General features: G+C 45.1%; 1 protein-coding gene across 2 annotated transcripts in view; it reads right to left on the reverse strand.

Moving 5' to 3' along the window:
• Positions 1-329: 329 nt before the first annotated feature.
• The window catches only part of zzz3 (zinc finger, ZZ-type containing 3), a 132,171-nt gene continuing 108,461 nt past the window's right edge, over positions 330-24,039 (reverse strand). For both annotated transcript variants that reach the window (XM_078218944.1, XM_078218945.1), the window contains 4 exons: positions 11,944-12,099; positions 5,278-5,412; positions 3,806-3,906; positions 330-620 (listed from right to left, as the gene is read on the reverse strand). In XM_078218944.1, coding sequence (XP_078075070.1) covers positions 476-620; positions 3,806-3,906; positions 5,278-5,412; positions 11,944-12,099 — 537 coding nt within the window. In that variant the 3' untranslated portion in view covers positions 330-475. The remainder of the gene's footprint in view (positions 621-3,805; positions 3,907-5,277; positions 5,413-11,943; positions 12,100-24,039) is intronic.

The raw sequence follows: 24,039 nt of genomic DNA on the forward strand, positions 1-24,039 counted from the left end.
AGAGTGAGAAGGAGAGAGTGAGAAGGAGAGAGTGAGAAGGAGAGAGTGAGAAGGAGAGAGTGAGAAGGAGAGAGTGAGAAGGAGAGAGTGAGAAGGAGAGAGTGAGAAGGAGAGAGTGAGAAGGAGAGAGTGAGAAGGAGAGAGTGAGAAGGAGAGAGTGAGAAGGAGAGAGTGAGAAGGAGAGAGAGAGTGAGTATGGAAGGCCTCTCGAGGAAACCCGCTGTACGTAAGGAATGTTCACCTGCTGTTAATGACAAACAGGACCGCGGGGAGCGTAGGGCCGTAGTCGATGAGGGCGCCCAGTGAAAAGCCATCGCCTGCGGACACTTTATTTTTGGGAACAGCAGCAGGACGCTTTCAATCTGTGCAAGGAATCAACAAATGGAGCCTGATTTTGCGATGCACTGAAGAGCAGAAAGTCACCTCCCTGCGGGAGTTCGGTTTATTTTTTTCCTCCCCAACTATGCCCTTTGTGTCATCTGTTTGCCGGGAAGTAGTTCGGATCAAGGTAGTTGTAACTGGTGTCCTGAGACATGCAGTAATCTCTGTCCAGAAATGTCTCAACTCTGGAGATAGGGTCCAGTTGATGGTCGCCTTTGTGAACCTCTGTTTCGTACAGGCTGCAGGAATCAGAGAACAGGCAGATTAAAGGCTGCAAAATCAATAGCTTGCTGAGGTTTGATGTAGAATCTTAGACATGTCAACTCCAATTACTTGTAATGTAAGTACAATAAGTACTATGGCAGAATTTGAACTGAAGATCCAAAAGCTATACATCCTTCCTGAGATTGTGTGCCCAGAATTGACCACAATATCCTAGATTCAGACTAACCGCAGCTTTAGACAAATGTAACATCACTTCCTCCCCTTTGTAAACCACAACAGTGGAGATTTAGGCCCCTTTATTTGTCCCTACCCGCTAAAGAACCATAGAATAGGAGGTGATGGCCTGGTGGTATTATCGCTAGACTATTAAACTAGAAACTCAGCTAATGTTGTGGGGACCCAGGTTCGAATCCCGCCACGGCAGATGGTGGAATTTGAATTGAATAAAAAATATCTGGGATTAAGAATCTACTGATGACCATGAAACCATTATCGGTTGTCGGAGAAATTCAACTGGCTTACTAATGTCCTTTAGGGAAGGAAATCTGCTGTCCTTACCTGGTCTGGCTACATGTGACTCCAGAGCCACAGCAATGTGGTTGACTCTCAACTGCCCTCGGGCAACTAGGGATGGGTAATAAATACTGGCCAGCCAGCGATGCCCATGTCTCACAAATGAACAAAAAACCCTACAGTGCATAAGGAGGCCATTCAGCCCATCAAGTCTGCACTGTCTCTCTGAAAGAGCATCTTACCCAGGCCCATCCACCTACCCTTTCTCGTAACCCTGCACATTCACCATAGCTAATCCACCTACCCTAAAGAACCGCAGAATAGCGATAGTGCAGAAGGAGGCCATTCAGCCCATTCTGTGCACAGTTCTCCAAAGCTCTCGGCTCCTCCATTGTTCCTCGCTTCGTATCCCTTGCTATTCTCTTACTCAACAAAATGTCCCTCAACCTAGAAAGCTCCAACTGACAGCCTTTTGGGGGAAGACAGTTCCAGATTTCCACTAATCTATTTCTATAAAATGCGAATGGGTTTCCCTTCTGCACTCAGCCGACTGAATCATTTTAAACACCTCAATCAGATCACCCTCAATCTCCTAAAGTTAAATGAATGTGAGCCAGGTTTAAGGAACCGCAAATTACTGCGGATGCTGGAATCTGAAACCAAAAGAGAAAATGCTGGAAAATCTCAGCAGGTCTGGCAGCATCTGTAAGGAGAGAAAAGAGCTGACGTTTCGAATCCAGATGACCCTTTGTCAAACTTTTGACAGCTTTGGCAAAGGGCCATCTGGTCTCGAAACGTCAGCTCTTTTCTCTCCTTATAGAAGTTGCCAGACCTGCTGAGATTTTCCAGCATTTTCTCTTTTGGTTATGGAACCTGCCCTCTGGCTTCTAACACATCAAAGCCCCCGAATTGAATTTGGCATTGGAGACCACTCAGCCGCTGGGGACTGACCATGGTCTATCTTTTGGTTCAACATGGCCAGAGAGGCCAAGAGTTCCTCCTTGCCTATGCTTAGTGCCCTTAGCAGAGCGAGCCTAACACAAGCTGTACAATCCTCTCCATCAAGTCACCAACAGCATCCTCAGATGGTGGGATGTAAGATCATTGATTAAGTTTGCACATTATGCTGTACTAGTGAATCCCAGGTTCAATTTTCCAAACTGCTTATCACAGCTACTACAGCTGCAGGTCAATTTTTTAATAACACATTCAGAAAACAATGTTACCACACAGTACCCAATGGTTCTGGGCTCTGTATCTAAGGAAGGACGTGCTGACCTTGGAAAGGATCCAGAGGAGGTTCACAAGAATGATCCCTAGAATGAAGAGCTTGCCGTATGAGGAACTGTTGAGGACTCTGGGTCTGTACTCATTGGAGTTTAGAAGGATGAGGGGGGGGATCTTATTGAAACTTACAGGATACTGCGAGGCCTGGATGGAGTGGACGTGGGGAGGATGTTTCCACTAGTAGGAAAACCTAGAACTAGAGGGCAAAACCTCAAACTAAAGGGACGATCGTTTAAAACAGAGATGAGGAGGAATTTCTTCAGCCAGAGGGTGGTGAATCTGTGGTACTCTTTGCCGCAGAAGGCTGTGGAGGCCAGGTCATTGAGTGTCTTTAAGACAGAGATAGATAGGTTCTTGATTAATAAGGGGATCAGGGGTTATGGGGAAAAGGCAGGTGAATGGGGATGAGAAAAATATCAGCCATGATTGAGTGGCAGAGCAGACTCGATGGGCCGAGTGGCCTAATTCTGCTCCTATGTCTTATGACTCAAGCACGTAGCTCAGCCCCCACCACCTTCTCAAGGGCAATAAATGCTGACCCAGCCAGTGAAGCCCACATGCCTGAAGGAATTTTATAAAAAAGGAAAAGAAATTCAGAATGTCGGTACAGGACATTTTGGGGAATGGTGAACACACAGCAGTCTGTCTGCACCTGAAGGAGAAAAGGCAACATTTGGGGTACAGACTTCTTCTTAAGACTTCTTACCTAGGGTCATCAATCCAAAGGTCAACCTGAATATTAATTTGATTTGATTTATTGTCACATGTATTAGTATGCAGTGAAAAGTATTGTTTCTTGCGCGCTACACAAAGCATACCGTTCATAGAGAAGGAAAGGAGAGAGTGCAGAATGTAGTGTTACAGTCATAGCTAGGGTGTAGAGAAAGATCAACTTAATGCGAGGTAAGTCCATTCAAAAGTCTGAGGGCAGCAGGGAAGAAGCTGTTCTTGAGTCGGTTGGTACGTGACCTCAGACTTTGTATCTTTTTCCTGACGGAGGAAGGTGGAAGAGAGAATGTCCGGGGTGCGTGGGGGCCTTGATTATGCTGTTGCTTTCCTGAAGCAGTGGAAAGCGTAGACTGTGTCAGTGGGTGGGAGGCTGGTTTGCATGATGGACTGGGCTTCGTTCACGACCCTTTGTAGTTTGTAGACCCTTTGTAAGGCCACAGATTTCCATGGAACAGGGCAAAAGAATCCCAGAAAGTGGCATCCAAAGCTCCAGTGAGCCATGTACCGAGTAATAAAGAGGGAATTTTTATCAGTCGCTCTGTCCATCTTATTTTTCCAGACCACGCACCTTTGGATTTCAAGTGTTTTTTCAGACACCTTACAATGCATTATTCGGTAACTAGGAACATGCAAACTCAGAAGTCAATTTTCTCCAAGTGCAGGAACTTACCAGTCTGAACAACTGTCGCAGAAATCCACTGAACTGTCCGGTGGGCAGTCTTGGCAATGCCACCTTAACCCGAGAATCGGCTCTGTGCCACAGTTGTCACACTGCCAATTAAAATCACAATTAAAAAGACATGAGTAGATCGCAGCATGAACTGTCTTTTCTGTTGTTTTAACGAATGACTCAAATGCTTGCTTCTGACCTGCACCTGAAGCTTACCAATGCTTTCCAATTCGCAAAACACTCTCACACAACTAAACTTTAAATTGCCTCGCCATCGGATTACACAAGAAACAGAAGCAGGCCATTCGGCCCTTCAAGCCTGCCCCACCATTCAATACGATCATGGCTGATCTACGCCGGCCTCAGCTCCTCTTCTGTGCCATTTCTCCAGAGCCCCCTATTCCTCGATCTATCAAATATTTACCCACCTCCACTTTAATACTTCTAATGTTCCAGCCTCCAACATCTTTTGGGACAGACCGTTCCAAAGATTCACCACCCTCTGCGACTAGAAATTTCTACACACCTCAGTCTTAAATGACCAGCCCTTTATCTTGCAGTGATGTCCCCTTGTTCAAGACTCTCCCACTAGTGAAAACATCTCACCATCTCTTCTTCAATGCTACCCTTGCCGGTTTGGTTTGTCCAAACAATATGCAGATTAAAATCCCCCATGATAATTGCAGTTCCCTTCAAAACATGCCCTTGATATTTCCCCATTTATGCTCCGAGTTCTTGAGAGGTCACATTTTGGGGTCTATAGTCTACTCCCACCCTCGTCTTCTTTACCCTGCTATTCATGATTTCAACCTGAACTGATTCTACATCACTATCCACTGCCTTTTTATCACGACTCAAGCCTGATCTGAAATGTTCCTTGATTAACACCTCCTCGCTCCTCTGGCCTGTTCTCTTGGAATATTGTATACCCTGGAATGTTGAGCACCCAGTCCTGGTCACCCTGCAACCACGTATCTTGAGAGCTGATACATCATGGATTCCCACAGTCCAAAGATATGCAGGTTAGGTGGATTGGCCATGCTAAATTGCCCCTTAGTGTCAAGGAGACTAGCTAGGGTAAATACATGGGGTTATGGGGATAGGGCCTGGGTGCAATTGTGGTCAGTGCAGACTCGATGGGCCGAATGGCCTATTTCTGCACTGTATGATTCTATGTTGTATCATATTTTGCAGTCTGTGCTATCAACTCATCTATCTTGTTGCAAATGCTTTGCGCATTCAGATAGATGTTGGCTTTGTGACTTTGCATGGAAGATGTAACTCTGATACCATATGGCCATAAAATGACATACGTCTTTGCAGTAGCAGATGGCACTATAAATCCTAATACTCTAGTCCTCACCAAACAACACATTACTGCAAGCGGTTCTGCGACTATTCCTCTTTCATGTAGGACTCCGAGGCTTTCTAAGCCAGGCTTCATTCCAATGGTCTCGGGAATCAATACCCACCTTAAACCCGATGTGCTGTACAAAACTGCTCTCTGCCTGCATCAGCTCAAGCTTCTGCTTTTTCAGTTTCTTCAAGCACATCAGCTCCTTGTATTCTGCCGTATGGCGACATGAAGGTGGAATGCTTTCGTCATCCTGTAAGAGGAGGAAGCAGTTTACGCTTGCGGAGCATCAGAAAAGATTTACCTGGGTTTCCGATAACTATTATATGGCGTCAGAATGGAACGGGGAGGGATTGCGGTGCACTCTTAGGATTAACATATACGGAACTTTAACCTGCCTTCGATCATGCTGTTTGTGACCAGGGGACATCTGAAGGCAACGCGTAATTGGGAAAGCATTCCATTAAATATACTCACTGTAATGAGCACAATATTAAAAAGAACAATTTAACCAAGAAATTCCAGCCTCTCCACCATCTACAAGGCTCACATTAAGTTGGAACACTCATCTGAATAGGTACTTCCTCCGCTTGACCTCATTCATGCCGCGGGAGTTTAACTGATTGCCATTCTGCGGCTGATCTCAATATTCACGCCCTCCGTTGCTGGCATACTCTGACAGCACTATGTATCATCCACAGATTGCACTGCAGAAACTCACCAAGATTGCTTCTTGGACAGTATCTCCCTCCCCTGCAGTCTTCACCATTGTAAGAAGTCTCACAACACCAGGTTAAAGTCCAACAGGTTTATTTGGTAGCACGAGCTTTCGGAGCGTCGCTCCTTCTTCAGGTGAGTGAGGAGCTGTGTTCACAAACAGGGCATATACAGAAACAAACTCAACTTACAAGATAATGGTTGGAATGCGAGTCTTTACAGGTAATCAAGTCTTAAAGGTACAGACAGTGTGAGTGGAGAGAGCGTTAAGCACAGGTTAAAGAGATGTGTATTGTCTCCAGCCGGGACAGTTAGTGAGATTTTGCAAGCCCAGGCAAGTTGTGGGGGTTACAGATAGTGTGACATGAACCCAAGATCCTGGTTGAGGCCATCCTCATATGTGCGGAACTTGGCTATCAGTTTCTGATAGGGATCTTGGGTTCATGTCACACTATCTGTAACCCCCACAACTTGCCTGGACTTGCAAAACCTCACTAACTGTCCTGGCTGGAGACAATACACACCTCTTTAACCTGTGCTTAACGCTCTCTCCACTCACACTGTCTGTACCTTTAAGACTTGATTACCTGTAAAAGCTCGCATTCCAATTATTATCTTGTAAGTTGAGTTTGTGTCTGTATATGCCCTGTTTGTGAACACAACCCCTCACTCACCTGAAGAAGGAGCGACACTCCAAAAACTTGTGCTACCAAATAAACCCGTTGGACTTTAACCTGGTGTTGTGAGACTTCTTACTGTGCCCACCCCAGTCCAATGCTGGCATCTCCACATCATGTCTTCACCAGTGAGCAGGACATGAGCAGCAATGCAAAGGGAATATGGAGCCACGGAGATAGTGTCAATGTTTGCACATGGGAGCATGTCAACTTTTGTGGGGTGAGCCTTGGAAGCACATTAGTGTTTGCAGGGTGACCCCCAGAAGGGTATCAGTGTTTGCAGGGTGACCACGGGAGTAGGTTATTATTTTGATTTAATTTGATTTATTGTCACATGTATTAGTAGTGTGAAATATTGTTTCTTGTGCACTATACAGACAAAGCATACCATTCATAGAGTACACTGGGGAGAAGGAAAGGGGAGGGTGCAGAATACGTTACAGTTACAGCTAGGGTGTAGAGAAAGATCAGCTTAATATCTGGTAGGCCCATTCAAAAGTCTGATGACTGCAGGGACTCCCAGGAGGGTGTCAGTGCTTGCAGAGAGACCCCCAGGAGGGTGTCAGTGTTTGCAGGGTGACCCCCAGGAGGGTGTCAGTGCTTGCAGAGAGACCCCCAGGAGGGTGTCAGTGTTTGCAGGGTGACCCCCAGGAGTGTGTCAGTGTTTGCAGAGTGACCCCCAGGAGTGCGTCAGTGTTTGCAGGGTGACCCCAGGAGTGTGTCAGTGCTTGCAGGGTGACCCCCAGGAGTGTGTCAGTGCTTGCAGGGTGACCTGCGTATCAATATTCATACAAAGAGATCTAGGGGTGCAGGTTCATAGCTCCTTGAAAGTGGAGTCACAGGTGGACAGGGTGGTGAAGGCGGCATTTGGCATGCTTGGTTTCATTGGTCAGAAGATTGAATACAAGAGTTGGAACGTCTTGTTGAAGTTGTGCAAGACATTGGTAAGGCCACACTTGTAATACTGTGTGCAATTCTGGTCACCCTATTATAGAAGGGATATTATTAAACTAGAAAGATTTACCAGGATGCTACCGGGACTTGATGGATTGAGTTATAAGGAGAGGCTGGATAGACTGGGATTTTTTTCTCTGGAGTGTAGGAGGCTTAGGGGTGAACGTATAGAGGTCTATAAAATAATGGGGGGCATAGATCAGCTAGATAGTCAACATCTTATCCCAAAGGTAGGAAAGTCTAAACCGAGAGGGCGTACGTTTAAGGTGAGAGGGGAGAGATACAAGTGTCCAGAGGGGCAATTTTTTCACACAGAGGGTAGTGAGTGCCTGGAACAAGCTGCCAGAGGTAGTAGTAGAGGCGGGAACAATTTTGTCTTTTAAAAAGTATTTAGACAGTTACACGGGTAAGATTGGTATAGCGGGATATGGGCCAAATGCAGGCAATTGGGACTAGCCTAGCGGTTAAAAACTGGGCAGCATGGACAAGTTGGGCCGAAGGGCCTGTTTCCATGCTGTAAACCTCTATGAAGATGGGAATGCAATGTTATTTCCAGCGAGCATTAGGTTTGTCTCAGTATTCTCAGGGCTCCCTGGAATCAGAGAGTCATTAAAATCTATGAAAATATTTGCATTGGAACTTGGCATTATTTGCCTTGAGAGATACAACTATCATCAAGGAAATTACAAATCTCTTCTGTAAAATTTTATTTATTTTCTTAGCAAACCGCTAACTACAACTTAAAAAAACATACTGTGTAAAATTCTCGTTTGCTTAGGTAAGAATCATAAATGAATGTTAAAAGATATTTATAACTGTTTAAGCAGCAGAAGATAGCGAGCAGTTCAACGTCTGGCCCACGCTGAGTTGGTCCATTCTCAGCTGGGCCAATACCACTGGTCGGGAACCAGAAATGTGGAACGGCAAAAGAGTGTGACTTGGCATCGTGACAATAGTCCGATGATTCAAATTGGAAAGTGCATGCACATGAAATTCAGGTGAGGGTCAGCTGTGATGCTTCAGAAGTTCAATAGCCTGCCGAAAGTCTCAATCCTGACTCAAGCAGAAAGAATGGGCAAGTGGATTAAATAATGGGGCCAGCACGGTGGCACAGTGGTTAACACTGCTGCCTCACAGCACCAGGCACCCAGCTGGCACATCCTCCCCCCAGTGTCTGCGTGGGTTTCCTCCGGGTGCTCCAGTTTCCTCCCACACCCCAAAGATGTGTGGGTTTGGTGCATTGGTCATGCTAAATTGCCCCTTAGCATTCAAAAGATGTGCAGGTTAGATGGATTAGCCATGATAAATGTGTGGGGATACAGGGATCGGTCAGGGGCGGGGGGTCTGGGTGAGACACTCTGTCAGAGAGTCGGCGCTGACTCAATGGGCTGAATGGCCTCCTTTGCACTGCGGGGATTCAATGAATTGATAGTTGCAGGTAAAAACAGAACCATATTTCATATCCCCCAGGGAAATCGCAAAAAAAAAATCAGATCCGGAAAGTGGGATAAAGATGAATAATTTTAAGTTTTAGCTAATGGGTTGCTGGGTTATGTGCAGCTATATATGGTCAAAGCTTTCATCTTTCCGAGTCTAAAATCAAAGTGCAGCGAGTTATGAAGTACATTCAGTACAGCTGCTTTGCAATAAAAACTAATATGATTTATCATTTCACAACATTTTTTAAAAGACTAAGGGAAAAGTGAAGGTCATGTCAGCTTATTTTATATCCTGATGCACAGCAGGAGACCCTCTCTGGATTGCCAGAGAGATTGCACCAAAGCGAACGATATCAAACAGTTGCCTAGTTGACACGGACAACAGACTTTGAAAGTTCAATGTAACAAAAACAGCTTTGAAATCAAAGTGATTACAGTGCTCGAATGTTGCGCAATGTTTCTGGAACCTTCTTCCAAGAAACAGAGACAAAAACAAAACTGACTGTGAGGCTGCAGTTAAAGAATTGAAGGCATTGTACACACTATATTTAAAAAAAAATAAATGTTCTCTTTATTTAATTTCTGACAGAGGAAACTTGGTGAAAAAAGCTCCGGTTTTCTAAACAGGGGCACAGTCTGAGGACAAAGAAGTAATGATAAACTGACACAAGACACAAGTTAGATCAGAATTAGAGAGAGCGCTGTGTCTAATTATAGAAAGGACATTAAAGCAATGGAAAACAGACAATGTAGATTAACTGCGGCTGGTATTAAAGCTAGGGATCTGTAGATTATGAGGAGAAAATTGTTGAAGGGCTATCTACAGAGGAACACAGAAGCTAAAAGGAGAAATTAGTTTGTAAATTGTGCTGGGTTTTGATGAAGTGAATAGGGGAAGAAAAAGACTAATTCATTCAGTTAGGGAATCAGCAAACAGTTGTCAATTTAAAACAGTCATTAAAGGTGAAAGGAAGGGTTTTGGGGAATTGCATTTGCATGGTGGTTACATGCGCTGTGAAAGAGTATATATATATATTATAATATATATATGTATACACACATCCATGAACATAGTCACATACAAACATTTAAGTTATGGAGAAATGTGGCATAGGCTTGGGTTGTTTTCATTGGAGCAGAGAAGGCTGAGGGGGCGAACTGATCCAGGTGTACAAGATTTGATTTGATTTATTACTGTCACATGTATTAGCATACAGTGAAAGTATTGTTTCTTGCATGCTGTACAAAGCATACCGTTCATAGAGAAGGAAATGAGAGAGTGCAGAATGTAGTGTTACAGTCATAGCTAGGGTGTAGAGAAAGATCAACTTAATGCGAGGTAGGTCCACTCAGAAGTCTGATGATTATGAGGGAGATGGACAGAATGGATAAGGAGCAGAGCTGTTCTCCTTAGTTGAAGGGTCAGTCACAAGGGGACATAGGTTCGAGGTGAGGGGCAGGGGGTTTAGGGGGGATGTGAGGAAAAACATTTTTACCCAGAGGCTGGTGACGGTCTGGAATGCGCTGCCTGGGAGGGTGGTGGAGGCGGGTTGCCCCACGTCCTTTAAAAAGTGCCTGGATGAGCACTTGGCACATCATAACACTCAAGGCTGTGGACCAAGTGCTGGCAGATGGGATTAGGTGGAAGTTCGGTTGTTTCTAATGTGTTGGTGCAGAATTGATGGGCCGAAGGGCCTCTTCTGCACTGTAAGATTCTATGATTAAAAGGCAACATATCTGAGGAACACAGAGAAAGGCTCCTTTCTTCAATCATTGATATAGTCTCAGTTGACTGGGCAATCAGCAACAGAGATATATTAAGTGAAACATTGAGTAATAAATCTTATACAATAAAAACTTCAGTAATTAAAGACAACAAGCTTTAAAGGTGCCTTCCTTAAAATTGAAACATTTACTGGGAATAATTGGAAGGAACCCGATCCGAGCACCGTGTGAAGTGGTAAATTCTACTTGTGAAGATGTACACCACGCAGCAACTTGTGGGGAGGAAGGGATGCTCCTTTAATTGTCAATTGCCAAAAGTTGCTGGACAATTTGTTCACTTCACCTCATGAACAGTTTCTCACCATCAAACCCCCCGTGAGTTAATGAAGTTGCTGCATCTCTCCATTAATTGCCAATTAAACTCAGCGCAGTAAGCCTGGTATCTTTTTATGAGGAGATTTTGGCTCCTGAAATGGCCAATCAATCTTTCCGGCCCAAAAAGGTTGCAACCCAAACTTTGGATTTTCACTCCTACTGATAGTGAATAGTTAAGAGATTTACAAAATGTAAAATTAAAATTCTTACTTTGCCACTGTCTCTTTTTCCTCTTTCACCATTTCTCCCCCTCTCTTTATTCTCTTTTTGTACCTGACCCTAACTATAATTCACTCCAGTAAACCTCCGAACCACCTACATATGGGGTAGCATGGTGGCTACCAGCGCCAGGGACCCAGCCTCTGGTCGCTGTCTGTGCGGAGTTTGCACGTTCTCCCCGTGTCTGCGTGGGTTTCCTCCGGGTGCTCCAGTTTCCTTCTGAAAGTCTGAAAGATGTGCAGGTTAGATTGATTGGCCATGCTAAATTGACCCTTGGTGTCAGGGGGATTAGCAGGGTAAATGCATGGGGTTATGGGGATAGGGCCTGGGTGGGATTGTGGTCGGTGCAGACTCGCTGGGCCGAATGGCCTCCTTCTGCACTGTAGGGATTCTATGATACAAACATACGAATTAAGCAGGTCACTCGGCTCCTCGAGCCTGCTCAGCCATTTTGTATAATTCTGTCCTTCCGGCTTCCTTCTCTGCTTTTATGTCCCGCTGGTTAAGGAGATGGATATGCAGCTGGCCCCATCGTTACACCAAGTCCCAAGTGCCCCTGTTACCAGCATTTTGCAGCATAGGCCCGAGATAAAGGGAGGAAATTCTAACAAACAGAGCCAAGCGCAAGATACCCCGCTCCAGCAAATTCAGGGCCATCCGGCTTCGAGGGGAACTTACCGAGACCTCTTCATCTGCGGCTGCATCGAGCTGACTACCATAGAAACTGCTTCGGTCATCTTCGTCATCCATGTAGACGGGAGGCTCGTGTGACGTCATGAAGGTGGAAGGCCGGAAGAGATGTTTGTTGAGAGGGTGCTGCCGCCTATTTGAAGACTGAAGTTTTAAAAAGGGGAGAAAACCCCCACAAATTTAGTATCATTAATCCAGCTTCAAGAACAGAGAATGTTGGAAACACTCAACAGGTCAGTCCATGTCTATGAGAGAAGCCAGACAATCTATCATTCAGGTCTGGGCCTCTCCTAGTCACCTGAAGCAATAACTTGCCAGTTCGCTCTACAGATGCCGGCTGGCCTGAATGTTTCCAGCAATTACCCCTTTAAACATTTACTAGACTGACAGCATAACAGAAGATCCTGAGAGAATTTTTTTTTTGTTTATATATCCAATTCAATCCAATCAAAGTCTCAGCAAGTGAGTCATTCCAGATCCAAGCTGACAAGACAGGCCTCTCACTTCCTGCCTTAGACTTGATCTACATGATCCAAGCTGATTGGAGCAGGCATTGCACCTTCTTCAAGGCTTAATCTCATTTGCATCTTAGCCAAAAGGCCGAGATGCCACTTTAAAAAATTGCTTTAAATGAAGCCTTAGTGTAGCCTCATGACTTCAACCAAGTGCTGGATGTCAAAACTACCCTTGATCTTAGCCAAAAGGCCGAGATTCTTCGAGAAGTTACATTTAAATAGTGCATTACTACATCCTCAGAACAAATGAAAGCCTTTGCAACCTTTAATTAACAAGTGACTGTACATCAAAGGTACATCAAAGGTATGTAAACAATTGCGACTGTAAATTTGCACAGAGAAAACAAATGAATGTCCTGATAATGTATCTTTGGTATCATTGTTTAGAGAGCTAACCAGGAAATTCCTTTCACTTTAAATGGAAATGTTTTTACCCATCTGAAAGGCAGGATGTGTTATCTGAAAATTGCCTGCAAAATTCCAGCACTTCCTCAGAACTACTCGAGTGCTAGTGCTCGAGAGCTCAAGGGACTGAGTTATCGGGAGAGATTGGACAGGCTAGGACTTCTTTCTTTGCAGCGCAGGAGACTGAGCGGCGATCTTATAGAGGTGTATAAGATCATGAGAGGCATGGATAAGGTGAATGCACTCAGTCATTTTCCCAGGGTTGGGGAATCGAGAACCGGAGAGCATAGGTTTAAGAGGGGAAAAAATTAACCTGAGGAGCAACTTTCTTTACACAGAGGGTGGTACGTGTGTGGAGTGAGCAAAAGGAGGAAGTGGTTGAGGCAGGGACATTGACAACATTTAAAAAGGTATTTGGAATGATACATGGATAGGAAGGGTTTAGAGGGATATGGGCCAAATGCAGGCAAATGGGGTTAGCTTAGTTGGGCCTTTTGGTCGGCATGGACCAGTTTGGACCAAAGGGCCTGTCTCCATGCCATAGATTCTATGCTAGTATTGAGACAAGAGTGAAGTAAATCAAGGTCATTCCAGGAGTAACAACTGGGCTGGTAACAAGACTATAAAGGAGGTGCTGCATCAACACTCTTGTTATAATGCATTCCATTCCAATCAGGACCAGACTGAGCACACCACAATCACGGCATGCAGGTTACCCTTCGATATAAAAAAAATAGGGAACATTTTCAATATCAGTTATGTTTGTCAAAACAACACATCCCGCCTTTAAAGCCATGTCAGTCCCTGGCTACAGTCAAAACAATAACCTGCATTTTAATCAAGCTTATTTATCCTTTTTAAAAAAAAAAGATATTCACAAGAATTGGAGCAATGATGTTGATACAGTGAGTTTCTCATAGGCAGAGGCAGTGTGCTGACAAACAAGATATTCAATGGGGACGAAGATATAGTAAATTAAATAATTTAATAAATTACATGGAGCATGAAAGAGATGTGAATAAAAAGCAAATAAATTAAGAACAAATATGGAATTAAAGTGGGAATGCAAAGGAAAAATGAGGAAGGGGTTTATAATAGGTGTGGAGACTACAAGTATAGGTTCTTGTATACCCAACTTCAAGGGGATCAGGAGTTATTGGGAAAAGGCAGGAGAATGGGAATTTCAGCCATGGTTGAATGGCGGAGCAGACTCGATGGGCCGAGTGGCCTAATTCTGCTCCTATGTCTTATAGGACAATATGCTGATGTGCTCAGTGGAGAGGTATTGCATGTAATGAGGAGGACTGCTCAATGATAACCTAAAAGAGAGTTTTTCTTTTCTTTTGCCAGTTTTCTCCAAGTATTTCGAAGCAAGTCTCTTAATGTAAACTTGTTACACACTTCCGACAACCAGAAAGTGGCCATTATTCATCTGCGATCCTGAGTGGTAAGATATTCTTACTTTTGTTTTTATTCATTCGTGGGACATGGGCGTCACTGGCTGGCCAGCATTTATTGCCCATCCCTAGTTGCCTGAGGGCAACTGAGAGTCAACCACATTGCTGTGACTCTGGAACCTCATGTAGGCCAGACCAGGTAAGGACGGCAGATTTAAAGTTTAAAGTTGATTTATTAGTCACAAGTAGGCTTACATTAACACTGCAATGAAGTTACTGCGAAAATCCCCTAGTCGCCACACACCGGCGCCTGTTTGAACATAGAACATTACAGCGCAGTACAGGCCCTTCAGCCCTCGATGTTGCGCCGACCAGTGGAACCAATCTAAAGCCCCTCTAATCTACACTATTCCAATATTATCCATATGTTTATCCAATAACCATTTGAATGCTCTTAATGTTGACGAGTCCACTACTGCTGCAGGCAGGGCATTCCACGCTCTTATTACTCTCTGAGTAAAGAACCTACCTCTAACATCTGTCCTATATCTCTCACCCCTCAATTTAAAGCTATAGAACATAGAACATAGAACAGTACAGCACAGAACAGGCCCTTCGGCCCACGATGTTGTGCCGACCTTCATCTGAAACCAAGATCAAGCTATCCCACTCCCTACCATCCTGGTGTGCTCCATGTGCCTATCCAATAACCGCTTAAATGTTCCTAAAGTGTCTGACTCCACTATCACTGCAGGCAGTCCATTCCACACCCCAACCACTCTCTGCGTGAAGAACCTACCTCTGATATCCTTCCTATATCTCCCACCACGAACCCTATAGTTATGCCCCCTTGTAATAGCTCCATCCACCCGAGGAAATAGTCTTTGAACGTTCACTCGATCTATCCCCTTCATCATTTTATAAACCTCTATTAAGTCTCCCCTCAATCTCCTCCGCTCCAGAGAGAACAGCCCCAGCTCCCTCGACCTTTCCTCATAAGACCTACCCTCCAAACCAGGCAGCATCCTGGTAAATCTCCTCTGCACTCTTTCCAGCGCTTCCACATCCTTCTTATAGTGAGGTGACCAGAACTGCACGCAATATTCCAAATGCGGTCTCACCAAGGTCCTGTACAGTTGCAGCATAACCCCACGGCTCTTAAACTCCAACCCCCTGTTAATAAAAGCTAACACACTATATGCCTTCTTCACAGCTCTATCCACTTGACTGGCAACCTTTAGAGATCTGTGGATATGGACCCCAAGATCTCTCTGTTCCTCCACAGTCTTCAGAACCCTACCTTTGAACCTGTAATCCACATTTAAATTAGTCCTACCAAAATGAATCACCTCACATTTATCAGGGTTAAACTCCATTTGCCATTTTTCAGCCCAGCTTTGCATCCTATCTATGTCTCTTTGCAGCCTACAACACCCCTCCACCTCATCCACTACTCCACCAATCTTGGTGTCATCAGCAAATTTACTGATCCACCCTTCAGCCCCCTCCTCTAAGTCATTAATAAAAATCACAAAGAGCAGAGGACCAAGCACCGATCCCTGCGGCACTCCGCTAGCAACCTGCCTCCAATCCGAAAATTTTCCATCCACCACCACCCTCTGTCTTCGATCAGATAGCCAGTTACCTATCCAATCGGCCAACTTTCCCTCTATCCCACACCTCCTTACTTTCATCATAAGCCGACCATGGGGGACCTTATCAAACGCCTTACTAAAATCCATGTATATGACATCAACCGCCCTACCTTCATCAACACACCTAGTTACCTCCTCAAAAAATTCTATCAAATTTGTGAGGCACGACTTGCCCTTCACAAATCCGTGCTGACTATCCCGGATTAATCCGCATCTTTCTAAATGGTCGTAAATCCCATCCCTAAGGACCTTTTCCATCAATTTACCAACCACCGAAGTCAGACTAACCGGTCTATAATTACCAGGGACATTTCTATTCCCTTTCTTAAACAGAGGAACAACATTTGCCACTCTCCAGTCCTCTGGCACCCTCCCCGTGGACAGCGAGGTCCCCTCATGTTAGCCATCACCATCCGAGGAAAAAGGCTCTCACTATCCACCCTATCTAATCCTCTGATTATCTTGTATGCCTCCATTAAGTCTCCTCTTAACCTTCTTCTCTCTAACGAAAACAACCTCAAGCCCCTCAGCCTTTCCTCATACGATTTTCCCACCATACCAGGCAACATCCTGGTAAATCTCCTCTGCATCCTTTCCAACACTTCCACATCTTTCCTATAATGCGGCGACCAGAACTGTACGCAATACTCCAAGTGCGGCCGCACCAGAGTTTTGTACAGTTGCAGCATGACCTCCTGGCTCCGAAACTCAATCCCTCTACCAATGAAAGCTAACACACTGTACGCCTTCTTAACAACCCTATCAACCTGGGTGCCAACTTTCAGGGATCTATGCACACGGACACCCAGATCCCTCTGTTCATCCACACTACCAAGTATCTTACCATTAGCCCAGTATTCTGTATGCCTGGTACTCCTTCCAAAGTGAATCACCTCACACTTTTCCGCATTGAACTCCATTTGCCACCTCTCAGTCCAGCTCTGCAGCTTATCTATGTCTCTCTGTAATCTGCAACATCCTTCTGCACTGTCTACAACTCCACCGACTTTAGTGTCATCCGCAAATTTACTAATCCATCCTTCTACGCCCTTATCCAGGTCATTAATAAAAATGACAAACAGCACTGGCCCCAAAACAGATCCTTGCGGTACACCACTAGTAACTGAACTCCAGGGTGAATATTTCCCATCAACCACCATCCTCTGTTTTCTTACAGCTAGCCAATTCCTGATCCAAACTACTAAATCACCCTCAATCCCATGTGTCCGTATTTTCTGCAAAAGCTTACCATGGGGAACCTTATCAAACGCTTTGCTGAAATCCATATACACCACATCAACCGCTTTACCCTCATCCACCTCTTTGGTCACCTTCTCAAAGAACTCAATAAGGTTTGTGAGGCACGACCTACCCTTCACAAAACCGTGCTGACTATCCCTAATCAAATTATTCCTTTCTAGGTGATTATAAATCCTATCTCTTATAATCCTTTCCAATACTTTGCCCACAACAGAAGTAAGGCTCACCGGTCTATAATTACCAGGGTTGTCCCTACTCCCCTTCTTGAACAAGGGGACAACATTTGCTATCCTCCAGTCTTCTGGCACTGTTCCTGTAGACAATGACGACACAAAGATCAAAGCCAAAGGCTTTGGGTACACTGTGGGAGAATTTGGCCAATTCACATGGCCAATTCATCTAATTCTTTCCCAAAAGGACATTAGCGAACCAGATGGGGTTTTCCGACAATCGATAATGGTTTCATAGTCATCAGTAGATTCTTAATTCCAGATATTTTTTATTGAATTCAAATTCCACCATCTGCCGTGGTGGGATTCGAACCCGGGTCCCCAGAACATTCGCTGAGTTTCTAGGTTAATCGTCAAGCGATAATACCACTAGGCTATCGCCTCCATAGCCTTATCAGGCTACACACTAGGGTAGGCGATAGGGGGAAACCACAGCTGTGTCCCTCTCTCGCCCTCAGCCAAAGTCCACTTTACAGTGATGACTCATTGAATAAGACATCAGGAATAAGATGTTAATGAAAACAAAGTGCTGGAACAAGATGCCAGGCTGATTTCTATCCTCCAGTACGGAATTGCCTTGATCATCTCTTGACCTATATAATTCTGTTCTAAACAATTTCTATTAGAAGATAATCAAGATTATACCATGTACGACATCCCTCCCTGAAATGTTCTTCACATTTCTCAGAAACATCATTATTCCAAAGAAGCACCATCACTCCAGGAGCTGCATCAAATTAGTTCCCATCCAAACTTATTTCTATTCGATGTTTGCAATTTGAAGCTTATTTATCTAAAGGATATACTAAATAAACATATAAATGTACAACGCTGTGCAGTTAATTATTGAAGGATGGGCATTGCTCAACTCAAGATCGAGCTAGAAATTTTGGTGCAAAAGTAAAAGTTTCCCCACCTCAAAAAATTTGGAAAAATTACTTCACTCAAAGGGTTGTGAGCCCCAGAATGCAGTGGATGCTCCATCACTGAATTTTTTTTCATGCGTGGGACATGGGCGTCGTTGGCATTTATTGCCCATCCCGAGATGCCCTTGGAGGGCAGTTGAGAGTCAACCACATTGCTGTGGCTCTGGAGCCACACGTAGGCCAGACCGCATAAGGACGGCAGATTTCCTTCCCTAATTCGTGAACCATTCATGGAATTAAGGGTTAGGGTGAGCGGGCGGGTAAGTGGAGCCGAGTCCACGAAAAGATCAGCCATGATCTTATTGAATGGCGGAGAAGCTTGAGGGGCCAGATGGCCTACTCCTGCTCCTAGTTATGTTCTTATGTAACCAGATGGGTTTCATCTATTTAATATATTTAAGACTGGGATAGAGAGATATTTGATCTTTCAAAGAATCAAGGGATGAGAGGAACAGGCAAGGAAGTGGAGTTGAAACCCAAAATCACTACGAATGCACTGAATGGCGGTGCAGGCTCGAAGGGCCATATGACCTAAGTTTACAGATGACACCAAGATTGGTGGCATGGTGGACAGTGAAGAAGGTTATCTCAGATTGCAACGGGATCTTGATCAATTGGGCCAATGTGCTGACGAATGGCAGATGGAGTTTAATTTTGATAAATGCGAAGTGAAGCATTTCGGTAGATTGGACCAGGGCAGGACTTACTCAGTTAATGGTAGGACATTGGGGAGAGTTACAGAACAAAGAGATCTAGGGGTACAGGTTCATAGCTTCTTGAAAATGGAGTCACAGGTAGACAGAGTGGTGAAGAAGACATTCGGCATGTTTGGTTTCATTGGTCAGAACATTGAATACAGGAGTTGGAACGTCTTGTTGAAGTTGTACAAGACATTGGTAAGGCCACACTTGGAATACTGTGTACAGTTCTGGTCACCGTATTAAAGAAAGAGTGCAGAAGAGATTTAAAAGGATGCTACCGGGACTTGATGGTTTGAGTTATAAGGAGAGGCTGGATAGACTGTGACTTTTTCCCTTGGAGCATAGGAGGCTGAGGGGTGATCTTATAGAGGTCTATAAAATAATGAGGAGCATTATTTATAGAAAGTCAATATCTTTTCCCAAAGGGAGAGGAGTCTAAAACTAGAGGGCATAGGTTTAAGGTGAGAGGGGAGAGGTACAAAAGGGTCCAGGGGGGCAATTTTTTCACACAGAGGGTGGTGAGTGGCTGGAACAAGCTGCCAGAGGTAGTAGTAGAGGCGGGTACAATTTTGTCTTTTAAAAAACGTTTAGACAGTTACATGGGTAAGGTGGGTATAGAGGGATATGGGCCAAATGCAGGCAATTGGGACTAGCTTAGGGGTTTAAAAAAAAGGGCGGCACGGACAAGTTGGGCCAAAGGGCCTGTTTCCATGCTGTAAACCTCTATGACGTATTCTCTCTCTCTCTCTCGTTTGTCTTTTTTAAGTAGTGGATTCCAGATCATCACAGCACAATGCATTCTCAAGTCCCCTCTATTTTGTGCTCCCAAATCATCTGAATTGGTGCAACTTCAAACATTGGTAGGCTTTGTAGCTTCCTGGGGCTGTTTAACCCGAGCAGTTTACTTTGGGGTACTGGGGTGGATTCCACTCCACCTGCAGAAGCTGAGAAGGAAATGAGAATGTTCAATCCTTACGTGGACGCAATCACGCAAAGGCGTTCAATTTGCCACCTGCAAGCTTGGCGTTTCTCAATGCAGCTCTTTAGTTTGGTTCCACATGGCCCGTGGAGACAGCAGCACCCTCCTCCGTTACATTACAACACTGTCATCAGTAGCAATAGCATAAAGGAACCATAAATTTCAAACAATGCTTACACAGAGAATTACCGGATTATTGACTTAGTCAGAATGAAAAAATTAAATCCTTTATCATCTACAATAGGGTTTGTATAAATAACAGCCAAATCTGAATTATGTCGCATTTGAGCACCCATGCGAATCATTTGTATAATTCACTTCAGCGCCAGCGACTGTGCTCATTTCATCTGTTACAGTGACAAGATGCCAATCTGTTTTATGGTGTGTGTCAGGAGTACAGAAAAATCCATGCATTTCTTTACTTCTATTCAATAATGTCCAGCAATAAAATATTGCAGGAGATTAATGCAAAAGGATTCATTTCACATAACAATAAATTTAAAAACAACCAAGGTCGGAGTCTCAAAAATGACAAAAAATAAATCTTGTAACTGACTGTGACACACAGTTTCTCCCATTAGACGGTCTTTAGTCGGTGATCTAGAGCAGGGTTTTGCAAACTTCTTGTTTCTGAGGCTCATTCCACCGTGTTATAAAATCATAGAATCCGACAGTGCAGAAGGAGGCCATAAGGCCCATCGAGTCTGCATCGACCACAATCCCATCCAGGCCCTTATCCCCATAACCCCATGCATTTACCCTAGCTAGCCCCCTGACACAATGGGGCAATTTAGCATGGCCAATCCACCTAACCCGCGCATCTTTGGACTGTGGGAGGAAACCAGAGCACCCGGAGGAAACCCACGTAGACAGGGGGAGAATGTAGAGGCTGGGGACGAGCTTGGGGCCAGGACAAGGCTGGCAAAGAAGAAGAGCACTCTGGGGGAGGATGACCTCACTGGGCCTGGGCCTCACGGGGAGAATGTAGAGGCTGGGGACGAGCTTGGGGCCAGGACAAGGCTGGCAAAGAAGAAGAGCACTCTGGGCGAGGATGACCTCACTGGGCCTGGAGGTCTGGAGTGCATCTACTTCAATGCAAGGAGCGTAGCAGGTAAGATAGACGAACTTAGGGCCTTAATGCTTACGAGGAATTTAGATGTGGTTGCGGTGACAGAGACTTGGTTGAAACAGGGACAGGACTGGCAACTGAATATTCTGGGGTACAAGTGTTTTAGGCGAGACAGAGGAGGGGCCAAAAGAGGTGGGGGAGTAGCAGTATTAGTTAGAGAGCATATTACAGCGGTGCAGAGGGAGGACAATTCAGAGGGGTCATGTAACGAGTCACTGTGGGTGGAGCTCAGAAACAGGAAGGGCACAGTCACTATGTTGGGGGTATACTAGAGGCCCCCCAACAGCCCAAGGGAAGTGGAAGAACGGATATGTCAGGAGATAATGGATAGGTGCAGGAAAAGTAGGGTTATTGTAGTGGGAGACTTCAAATTCCCTGGTATAGACTGGAAATCGCATAGGGCTGGGAGTCTGAATGGGGAGGAATTTGTAAAATGCGTACAGGAAGGTTCTTTGGATCAATATGTAGATAGCCCGACTAGAGAGGGGGCTATACTGGACCTCGCACTGGGGAATGAGCCCGGTCAGGTCTTCAAAGTTTCGGTAGGGGAACATGTGGCAAATAGTGACCAAAATTCTGTTAGCTTTAGGATAGTGATGGAAAAGGATGAGTGGTGTCCCAAGGGTAAGGTGTTGGATTGGGGGAAGGCTGACTTTAGTGGGATTATGCAGAAATTGGCAGCTGTTGATTGGGAGGGGCTGTTTGAGGGTAAATCCACATCTGGCATGTGGGAGTCTTTTAAGGAACAGTTGTTAGGGCTTCAGGATAGACATGTGCCTGTAAAAAAGGATAGGAAGGGTAGGATTCGAGAACCGTGGATAACCAGGGAAATTGAGGGATTGGTCAAAAAGAGTGGCATACATTAGGTCCAGGCAGCTAAAAACGGAGGGAGCTCTGGAGGAATACAAAGAAAGTAGGAAAGAACTCAAACGAGGAATTAGAAGGGCAAAAAGGGGTCACGAAATGTCCTTGGCAGACAGGATTAAGGAGAATCCCAAGGCATTTTATTCATACATTAGGAACAAAAGGGTTGTCAGGGAAAAAAATCGGACCTCTCAGGGACAAAAGTGGGGAATTATGCTTAGAGCCCCAAGAAGTAGGGGCGATCCTAAATGAATACTTTGCGTCGGTATTCACAAAGGAGAGGGACATGTTGACTGGGAGTGTCTCGGAGGGGAGTGTTGACCCGTTAGAGAAAATCTCCATTACAAGGGAGGAAGTATTAGGTTTTTTAGGGAATATAAAGACTGACACATCCCCAGGGCCTGATGGAATCTATCCAAGGCTGGTCAGGGAGACGAGAGATGAAATCGCTGGGCCTCTGATGCAAATTTTTGTCTCGTCACTGGACACAGATGAGGTCAGTAAGAAGTCTCACAACACCAGGTTAAAGTCCAACGGGTTTATTTGGTAGCAAATACCATAAGCTTTCGGAGCGCTGCCCCTTCGTCAGATGGAGTGGATATCCACTCCATGTGATGAAGGGGCAGCGCTCCGAAAGCTTATGGTATTTGCTACCAAATAAACCTGTTGGACTTTAACCTGGTGTTGTGAGACTTCTTACTGTGCTTACCCCAGTCCAACGCCGCCATCTCCACATCATGACTACCATCGACACAGGTGAGGTCCCAGAGGATTGGAGGATAGCTAATGTGGTCCCGTTATTTAAGAAGGGTATGAAGGATAACCCGGGAAATTATAGGCCGGTGAGCTTGATGTCCGTGGTAGGGAAGTTGTTGGAGAGGATTCTTAGAGATAGGATGTATGCACATTTAGAAAGGAATAAACTCATTAACGATAGTCAGCACGGTTTTGTGAGAGGGAGGTCATGCCTCACTAGCCTGGTGGAGTTTTTTGAAGAAGTGACCAGAATGGTTGACGAGGGAAGGGCCGTGGATGTTGTCTATATGGACTTTAGTAAAGCGTTTGACAAAGTCCCTCATGGTAGGTTGGTGCAAAAGGTTGGATCTCATGGGATAAAGGGGGAGGTGGCTAGATGGGTGGAGAACTGGCTTGGTCATAGAAGACAGAGGGTGGTAGTGGAAGGGTCTTTTTCTGGCTGGATGCCTGTGACTAGTGGTGTTCCGCAGGGCTCTGTATTGGGACCTCTGCTGTCTGTGATTTATATAAACGATCTGGAAGAAGGTGTAACTGGGGTGATCAGTAAGTTTGCGGACGACACAAAAATGGCTGGATTTGCAGATAGTGAGGAACATTGTCAGAGGCTACAGAAGGATATAGATAGGCTGGAAATTTGGGCAAAGAAATGGCAGATGGAGCTCAATCCAGATAAATGCGAAGTGATGCATTTTGGTAGAACTAACGTAGGGGGGAGCTATACGATAAATGGCAGAACCATAAAGGGTGTAGATACGCAGAGGGACCTGGGTGTGCAAGTCCACAGATCCTTGAAGGTGACGTCACAGGTGGAGAAGGTAGTGAATAAGGCATATGGCATGCTTGCCTTTATAGGACGGGGCATAGAGTATAAAAGTTGGGGTCTGATGTTGCAGTTGTATAGAACGTTGGTCTGGCCGCATTTGGAATACTGCGCCCAGTTCTGGTCGCCACACTACCAGAAGGACGTGGAGGCTTCAGAGAGAGTACAGAGGAGGTTTACCAGGATGTTGCCTGGTATGGAAGGGCTTAGTTATGAGAAGAGATTGGGTAAACTGGGGTTGTTCTCACTGGAAAGATGGAGGATGAGGGGTGACCTAATAGAGGTGTTTAAAATTATGAAAGGCATAGATAGGGTGAACAGGGGGGGGGGGGGGGGAGGGGGGAAGAGAGAGAGAGAGAGAGAGAGAGAGAGAGGAGGTTTAACACGGATATCAGAAGGACGTATTTTACACAGAGGGTGGTGGGGGCCTGGAATGCGCTGCCGGGC

The sequence above is a fragment of the Mustelus asterias genome, chromosome 8 (genome assembly GCF_964213995.1).
Source record: "Mustelus asterias chromosome 8, sMusAst1.hap1.1, whole genome shotgun sequence".
Taxonomy (NCBI): Eukaryota; Metazoa; Chordata; class Chondrichthyes; order Carcharhiniformes; family Triakidae; genus Mustelus; species Mustelus asterias.